The sequence below is a fragment of the Aulostomus chinensis genome, chromosome 21 (genome assembly GCF_037954235.1).
Source record: "Aulostomus chinensis isolate RoL2024-O1b breed Wild chromosome 21, RoL_Achi_v1.0, whole genome shotgun sequence".
Lineage (NCBI taxonomy): Eukaryota > Metazoa > Chordata > Actinopteri > Syngnathiformes > Aulostomidae > Aulostomus > Aulostomus chinensis.
Window position 1 is genome coordinate 18,866,499 of NC_141340.1, and position 9,044 is coordinate 18,875,542.

Here is a 9,044-nt window from a genome sequence, read left to right on the forward strand (position 1 = left end):
TCAGTAGTAATGTGTTCACAGCCATATTTCACTGGGTCAGAAACAAATATTGGATCATAATAAGAAGAAGTTGGATTTATATGTAAGATTTCAAAGATCCGAGCCGCTCTGTGAAAGTCTGTGTCAAGTTTACCCCTCAGTCAGAAGATGTGATGCTCTTGAGGCAGGTGGACCCCAGTGAGAAACAGGTCCACCCTCCGTCCTCATTATACCCTGATGCTCATGATAGCTGACAAGCTAATCAGATGCACTAGCAAGGGGCTATCACTGCCCAGCGGAACCATCGCACTTCTTGTCTCTTGGCCGTGAATGATCAGACTTCTACTGAACTAACAGACAGCATGTTGAGGTGACATGTGACCTGTCCAGGGTGAACCCCGCCTGGACTGGACTGAATGAAGATTTGCTATGTGAGAGCGTCATCAAAGAAGGCTTTCTAGTTCCCATTTTGCCACATTAACCCTTTAAAAAAGGTAGAATCACCTCAAGCAGCTGTAAAAACTCTCCAAAATTGAGGGTATTTTCTTATTGCCTTTTGTTGTTTCCATCAACCTTTTCTAATGTTATGCCTCAAACACCACGACAGAAAAGTCCCAGTGGTCTTGTGGTACACAGTGCTCAAGAGTAACATACCCACAGAACTAATGAAACTCCAGAGAATGGGTCCTTTGGAGGCCATGGCCACAAACACCTTCAGGACAGACCTGCAACAAGTGGTCTGCATTCTGTCGCTGTACTGAGGGAAACTGTCGATCTGCACAACCAGGAGTCGCTCCAGAAGAGGAGTGTACACTTCTGGAACCTGACACCAAGGAAACAAGACACAAACCTGATTTAGAGAGGGATGAGGGTGGGATGAGTCTATCTTGCTACTGATGTAACGGTTAATGAGCACCATGACAGTCTTGAAAGACACGAACAGGATCTATCTGTCAATGACAGACTACAGCACAACGACTGAGTTTGTTACCTTGTCCAGGTGAATCAGAACACTTGCTATAGAATCCAAGAAGCTGGGAAGCTGGTAGAAGTTGTCGTCCTCCCCGTCAGAGTCTGTCAGGTACATCTGTTTACAGCGCTGAATCAGCTCCGTGTACATCAAGTCCACATCTTGTGGAGAAATCTTCTTGCATGGCTACAGAGAAAACAATTGTATTTACAATATTAGTCATAAACAACGATGAAAATGTAGAAAACAGAACTTCTTAAGTTGAAAAGGTTCAACAGCTCAAAAGTTAAAAAGTAGTAGTGGTCAAACATACGGCTGCAAAGAATCCATATCCTCGTATGGCGATGGATAGTTCTTTGTGGGTCGAGTCCATGGTCTTGATGATGCTGCAGAACTTCTGCATGAAGTACCTCAACTTGCATTTGTGCTCCTCAATATTTTCTGCCACCAGCATTGCAACCTGCAAGCGATTGTTATGATGACAAAGTGCAGGAGGGGTGTTGAGAAATGTCTTGAGTCTTGGCTTCAATACACACAATCAATGGGATGGTTTTTAACGGCATCATGATTCTAAGTGTACTTGTCAACGTGCAGCGTGTGAGTGTGGACCTGTTTGAGGAAGGCCTCAAGCGCATGGTAACTCGTCTTCTTCATCTCAGCATTGATGTGTCCACAGAGCTTCGACATGACATCAAACAAAGCTCTGTAGTGGTCCATGAGGCAGCTCCTGAACTGGGATGCATGTCGGGCTAATAACCTAAGCCCAGCTGTTGAAAATATTAAGAAATGATTAGCTTTTGAGGAGTCTCAAATTCTCTGGCGGGAAAATTGGGAGAGCTTACCAAATGTGACGGCGTAGCGACTCATTTCCACCTGAAAAATGTCAAGACAAGAGTGAAATTACCAGAAATATGACAAACCGCACATCAGAACTTTCACGGGAACGTGAAGACCTGTCATCACAGCTGTACAGCAACCTCTGCCAGAGCTGGGAGATACGACACGGAGTCAATATCAGAACTCTTTCAAAAACTTTTACCGTGATTACATTTAATTAATTACGACATTAATAAATGGCCTTTAAAAAAAAAAAAACAACAACTTTACAATGTCCAAATAGTTTTCAGACAAGTTCTATATTTATAAAACCCTCAACAATCAAAATGGAATGTATTAACCAAATTAACCAAGATGAGCAGGAATCGACATGAGGTTTTAAATGTCAGTTTTCAACACATTTTGTTTGAAATGCCCCAGCTTAGTGGATGAAATAGTTATTCTTTCTAATTGTGAATACTTTGGCTGCCTTTCACAGACTTGGCTGTGCCCTAAATACATTTTGGATTAATTGTTCAGCCCTAACTTAGTTGTGATTATCTGTTAATCTTGATTTTGACTGATATACAAATACACCATAATATACCAGTCCTAACCTCTACCGCATGCACGAGGGAGTCAAAGGTGGCTTCTCACGATGATAAAAATCTTCTTATTTACGGTACTTATTCTCTATTCCATGCAGTGGACAGTTTGCTCTATCTGAGGAATTTCAACGGCTTCTGAAAGCTAGAAAGTTGTGCATCGCAGCCATACGGGGTCATGAGGGCTGTCTGCAGCCAGACAGAAGTTGTCACCAATGAATGGAAAGGGACTGTCTGCAGCCAAAGAGGACCGATTTGTAAAAAAATAAATAAAAAAACGCCTGCAAATAGTTCACCCCCCCTGTTTTTGCACATTGAGACAACTATTCAAAAACTTCATCTAGTTTCATCATAGTTTTCATACTGTTCAGTGTCATATTTCATATTGCCAAATCTGATTATGTACATTTGTTTTTTTGTCAGTAAAACTAAAAAAGAAAAAAATCAATTTCCGTTGTTTGTCTTTATTTGAAACTGTTATTACAATCTTATAACATGTAGTAAGTTAGAAATAACTGCCAGATATTGACAGTCCTATTGCTCAGGAAAAATGGGCGAAAGCACTTACTCACGGGACTTTTTTTTATGATTAAAATAAGCAACTACAAAAAAAAATCCAGGCAGACATTTTGATTCATAGGTTTTAAAAGGTTGACTGGATTCGAGTCATACCGTGTGACCAGATTATTGAGACATTCTAAATTAAATTCATTGACAATTAACTATGCAACTATCAATAATACGCGTCGGTCTAACCATAGATTTTTGAGGCTCGTTACACAGTTCCTTTGATAGTTTGAAAGGTCGTTACGTAGCGGGGAGTCATCAGCAGTGTGTTCATGAAGTTTCCTTGGGGCGTTTACCTTGGGACTGATTGCCTTCAGTATATACTGAAAGATCTCAGCAGATGTTGGATCTGAAAGTCAGAGAAGCACACATTTTACAGAGTACATATACATATACATATACATATACATACACACATACATATGCATGTATATATATACACAAATACATACATACATATATACACATATAAACACAAATACATATATACACATTTATACACACACACACATATATCTATATATACACACACACACACAATATACACTTATATATGTATATACATATACATACATATATATACACATACATATATACACATATACATACATATATACATACATATACATACATATATACACATATATACATATATACACATATATATACACATATATATATATATATATATATATATACACACACACACACACACACACACACATACATATATATCAAAATACATGGAAATACAAGACCCACAACCGCACCTTCCTCTGTGGATTTACTGAAGTTGACCATGAGAGCGATGATTCCTCTGAAACATCCAGCAACTACAATAAGCTTTGGCTCCTTTGTTGAAGACGTCATCTACAAGAATAACATTATAAACAGTGAACAGTTCTACTACACCGCAGAAGATTCTACACACAAAGCACCTCATTATGTTCCGCGCAGTCATTTCAAAATTTTTTTTTTTAAAAATATGAGTAATTGGTTATTGTGTTGCCATCATGTTGGTGTAGTGGTTAACACTGTTGTGTCCCAGACAGAAGGTTGCCTGAGATCGTTCTGTGTGGGGTCTGCATGTTCTCCCTGTGACAGTGTGGGTTCACTCCAGGTGCTCCGGCCTCCTCCCTCACAGCAGAACCATGTGTGTTAGGTCAACTCTAAATTGCTCACCGGTGAGAATGTGTGTGTAGCCTCCCTCGTGACGTGTAAAAGTTACCTGTTCCTTGAGCTCCCCAAGATAGGCTTTGTAGAGTTTGTCAGAGTTGTTGACCATCTCACTGGGATGAACCTCAGCAAGAACTCCCAGCAGCTCATAGATTGCACCAAGGACTGTTGCAGGAGATTCAAACATAAATCCTTCCTTGCTTTCATTTTTTTCCTCCACAAAAATTGTATGAAAGCACCACAGAAAACCATACCTGAATCAGGGAGTTTGCTCTTTTGACAGAGCTCACTGTAAAACTTATCGAATATTTTCCCTATTCTGAAGTCTGCAGCCACAGTGGAAGCTTTTGTAGTTTGGAGAACCTATTGAGAGTATATAGAATATTATCAGCATGTACGACAGTGGACATTCAAATAACTAACGTGTATAGACAATTAAAAAAAACAAAAACACATTCACAAACATCAACTAGGCTCTTACAAAATCAAGTGGTCTGTTTAAATTTAGATCTCTTCATTTAACCTGAGTTCCTGTGACGTTGCTCCACTGCGCTGCAACGCATGGCCGAGCTGGTGCTTGGCTCTCTGCTACTTTCAGGCCAGTGTAAATGAGGTTTCCATGCCAAGCGCCTTTGCCCTTTCACAAATGAACTTCTGCTTTCGCCAGCAGGTGCTCAAGTATGTAAATAAGGTTTGGTCTGGCGCCACCATGACACATTATTATTTCAGGACACCACAAATATTTTGCCCATTGGAAGCTTGGTCTTTGGTCGATGGTGCAGCGTGTGAAGTGGTATCCTGGCACAACCTGGGTTTTAGAGGGGGTGACATGTGGCACTCTGGTTGGTTTGACTGATGTCCCGGCCAAAGCACACATATGAAGAATCAGGTGTCTAATGACTGCCTCTTTGTGCCGTGTACCTTCCTATAATGGTGTGCCTCTAGAGACCAAGATGAGGCTGAACACAGTTCACGCCCACATAGCACCTTCCGCCTGCCACCCCAGATTGAAAATAGCAACCCAGATCAACAAAAACCAACCTTAACAAGAAGCTCCAGAGCTGCAGTCCTACTTTTGGCATATTTTTCCTTTGTATACACAGTGATGCATGTGTCCTGAAGGAAAAATAAAATCAAAGAACACCATTAATTTGGAGAATTTTTTTTAATATGCGAGTGCATCTTTACATGATGGCCTATTCTTATCTTCTACTGACGTCCAAGTGACACCTACTTGGAGTTTTTATTATGCCCCTGCAACAAGCAGGTGGAGGGATGAAAATGTACGTGTGGTAACATTAATATTAGTAATATTAATGTTAGTGATATGAATAATCTGTGTCTTAACAGCTACTCGAAAGATTTGAGAGGAAAATCTTAATAAGAAAACACAACAGAAAGTTGGACGTCACAACTGCAAATAGGACAACGTACAAAAAAAAAAAAAGTTTAAAAAAAACAAAACCACAAGAGCTAATCGACGGGCGCACAGGCAATTAGGACATCACGGCAGTGGACATTGATTTTCTCTCATTTTACCTACCATCATGAATAATGACAGGAACTCCCAAAAGTAAAAGTCATGCCAAATAGTACTTCCCATCCACTCGAGTGCCACAGCCTGTTAAAAGTGTACTGCCTCGTGTACTGCTGCTCAATATCCTTGTCTTTCTGTGCATCGACATGTTCTGTGCAAATAGGATTTGTTTCTGATGTTTGTGCAAATGTTTATTACATATGTTGTTATATGTAGTCCTTGTTTAGGGTTCCATCGGGAAAACTGGGTTGTTACGAACGAACAGCTTTACTAGGCTGGGTTTGCTTCCGCGAGCAAGAACCTCTTTGGTAGAGAACCATGTTTTGGAAGAAGAGCTCTACAGAGCAGACGGAGTTGGTGGAGCAAGTAAAAACCAGCCTGCGCGTTTCTGGTTTTAGTCAAACACAGAAATGATCACGAACACAAATAGCACGTCCCACCAATCAATGACGATCCTCCCCGTTAGGAGGACCAACCTTTCCCGTTGGAGGTGATGCTGTGTTCTCTGCTATCGGGCAGGGGTTCCTCTTTTACTATTGTCTTAACTGAGTTGATACGTTTGTTGATTTGCTGTTGTGTTACTCAGTGGGATTTGTACCTCAAGGCTACTGTAACGTCTGGATGAGTCCCTACTGACTTACTCTTATGTCAATGGCGTAACTCTTCTCCCAACCTTTAACTCTTGGAGAAACCCTGTCTAGAAACTTCTCCAAAAAATACAAGATATTAACCCGGGCGTCCCGAAGCTGGAAAACACACAGAGAACACAACCTGAGAACACAACCTGAGAACACAACCTGAGACCTTTTAAGTTTATTACAGAATTGTTCAAAGGATGTTGCTTGTTACCAACCTCATCTTGTGGCAAGGACTTCCTCAGGAAAAGGAGCAGTCCATAGTCTTTTGAGAACAATAAGGATGTCTGCAAAGCTTAAAGATTAAGATTTACAGCTGGAATCAGGAGGAAATGCTAAGATTTGTTGTTGTTGTTTATGACTTACAGTTTGTGCATCACAATTCAAACAATGAAAGCAATGAAGTGGAAAATATTCATTAATATACTGTATTTCTTTATCATCGGCCAATCTTCCAAGAATAAAAAACCAACACATTATAACATGAGCTTGTTTAACGAGGAAAGGTGCACCTGCTATCAAGTATAACCCTAAATCCTGTGCTGCAGATCACTTAAAGTCCCAAACTTTGTTCATAGAGCAACACATCATTGGTTTTAGCTGTTATATTGGAGGGATGTGGTAAACTTTACACTGAATTGTGGTGGCAATCCTTTCATAAGCATACAAGAGTATTAGAGTCAGACTATTGGGTGCCGCCCACCACATGAAATCTGGCTAATATAATTTAAGCCAGCAAGCAACTTAAGGCCTATCATGCTCAACGTCCGAAAATGTATGCGTCCGTTTCAAACACTGTTAGGGTCACTGCTCACATATTTCATTGGCATGATGTTAACCAATATATCCACCAGGGGGCAGTCCACAGCCAAAAGTTAACAACAATCACCCCCCCCCCCCCCCCATCCACACAAACACACACACACACACACACACCACAACAAGTCGCACAATCTCTCCTCAAACAGTTCTATTTGTTCTACTTGTCTCACTGGAGCTACGTATCGAGTCGTGATAGCAACACTGCCCCCCATGATTTCCGGTGGTACCGCTCCGTTTGGTCCGTAACCGTAAACTTCATAGAAGCGTGCAGGAATAAGGACGGAACAAGCGCAGAGTACGGGTGCGAGGCTCCGTGCGTGTCTGGATGCGGATTTCACGTTCAACATAAATGGGCCTTTATCCTATAAAATACCTTAAACACATGGAAAGCAAAGGCAGAAATACATAGCCCAGAAATACCAGAAACTACTGGAGCACCTACAGAGTACGATTATTTGCTTCATTGTCTTACCAAGTTCACTTTCGGTTGGAGTGAGCATACACTCCTGTCCCAAGTCATCGACTACATCTTGACATTTCCGAGCTGCCGCCCGAGTGTCTTCTTCTGCGAGGGATACGTGAAGTTTCAGGAGAAGCCCTTGAATCCCCCCAGAAGCGTGGCTGGAAGAAAACGACATGTCAGAGCTAAGCTAGCATTAGCATGAGAAACAAGCCCAACGTAGTGTTCTTGCATTGGCAAACACTCAGACTAGAATGACCAAGCTGCTCGGTGAACGAGTCATCCAGACATCGCTCTTCGATTCATCTCGTACGTCAGGAAGAACTAAGACAGTTTCTTCATGATCTTATTTTGGTTGCATGGTGGGTTGCAATCATAACTTTAAGGTACATATCGCCACCTACTGTACCGGAGTATGTAGCGTGCGGATTAAGATTTACTTGACATCAGCGGGGGGTGGGGGGGGGGTCTATATGCTATAAAACAATCCTGTCCCATCAAATGTCCAGAAATGTCTTTCTTGTGAATCTTCCTGCCTTACCTCATCGTTTGAGTTCACCTTGTCCTTTCTCCCCCATCTTTCCAACACAAGCCTGCAGCTCAACACCTCCAAAACTAAGGAGCTGGTCATTGACTTTGGGAGGGACAGACCCAGTCCTAGACCAGTTCTGATAGGAACGGAGGAGGTCGAGGTCGTACAGACCTATAAATATCTTGGGCTGTGGCTGGACAACAGGCTGGACTGGACAAGTAACACGAGGCAGCTGTACAAGAGGGCTCAGAGCAGGATGTACTTCCTGAGGAGGCTGAGAGCCTTCAACATCTGCAGGAGGCTCCTGTGGATGTTCTATCAGTCTGTGGTCTTCAGCGTCCTGTCCTACGCTGTGGTGTGCTGGGGAGGGAGTGTGACAAAGGCAGACCTCTCCAGGCTGGAGAAGCTGATCAGGCGGGCCAGCTCAGTGGTCGGGATGAAGCAGGAGCCTCTGGCAACAGTAGAAGAGAGAGGAAATTTGGACAAACTGCTGGACATTCTGGACAATGTCAGCCACCCTCTGCACACTGTCACCACCAGCCAGAGAAGCCTGTTCAGCCAGAGGCTGCTCCTCCCCAAGTGCAGGACCAACAGACTGAAGAACTCCTTCATCCCCCGAGCCATCAAACTGTTAAACTCCTCATGGAGGGGGGGAGGGCCAACAGAAGGACTGTAGGAGAGGGCTGAGCACCATTAGCTTGCCCTGATAACAACCAGACACTCATGTGCAGTATCAGAGACTGTATATTATTATTTTTATTATTATTATTATTATTAGTGTTACTACTGCTGCTATTATTGCTATTATTATATTATATTATTATTATATTATATTGTCATTATATCATATTATACCATCTTTTTTGCTATAATAATAACAATTAATATCCATCGTCGTCTTCCGCTTATTCCTACACATTAAGGGTCGCGGGGGGTGGAGCCGAT

At 42.0% G+C, this 9,044-nt stretch overlaps 1 protein-coding gene across 4 annotated transcripts in view; it reads right to left on the minus strand.

Moving 5' to 3' along the window:
• prkdc (protein kinase, DNA-activated, catalytic subunit) overlaps nucleotides 1-7,904 on the minus strand; it is a 65,239-nt gene extending 57,335 nt beyond the window's left edge. For all 4 annotated transcript variants that reach the window (XM_086190882.1, XM_086190881.1, XM_086190883.1 and 1 more), the window contains exons 1-13: nucleotides 7,580-7,904; nucleotides 6,504-6,580; nucleotides 6,292-6,396; nucleotides 5,155-5,229; nucleotides 4,368-4,476; nucleotides 4,166-4,278; nucleotides 3,708-3,807; nucleotides 3,234-3,286; nucleotides 1,792-1,822; nucleotides 1,559-1,716; nucleotides 1,263-1,409; nucleotides 971-1,135; nucleotides 634-802 (exon numbers count right to left, since the gene is read on the minus strand). In XM_086190882.1, coding sequence (XP_086047008.1) covers nucleotides 634-802; nucleotides 971-1,135; nucleotides 1,263-1,409; nucleotides 1,559-1,716; nucleotides 1,792-1,822; nucleotides 3,234-3,286; nucleotides 3,708-3,807; nucleotides 4,166-4,278; nucleotides 4,368-4,476; nucleotides 5,155-5,229; nucleotides 6,292-6,396; nucleotides 6,504-6,580; nucleotides 7,580-7,745 — 1,468 coding nt within the window. In that variant the 5' untranslated portion in view covers nucleotides 7,746-7,904. The remainder of the gene's footprint in view (nucleotides 1-633; nucleotides 803-970; nucleotides 1,136-1,262; nucleotides 1,410-1,558; nucleotides 1,717-1,791; nucleotides 1,823-3,233; nucleotides 3,287-3,707; nucleotides 3,808-4,165; nucleotides 4,279-4,367; nucleotides 4,477-5,154; nucleotides 5,230-6,291; nucleotides 6,397-6,503; nucleotides 6,581-7,579) is intronic.
• Between the last annotated feature and the right edge of the window lie 1,140 nt (nucleotides 7,905-9,044).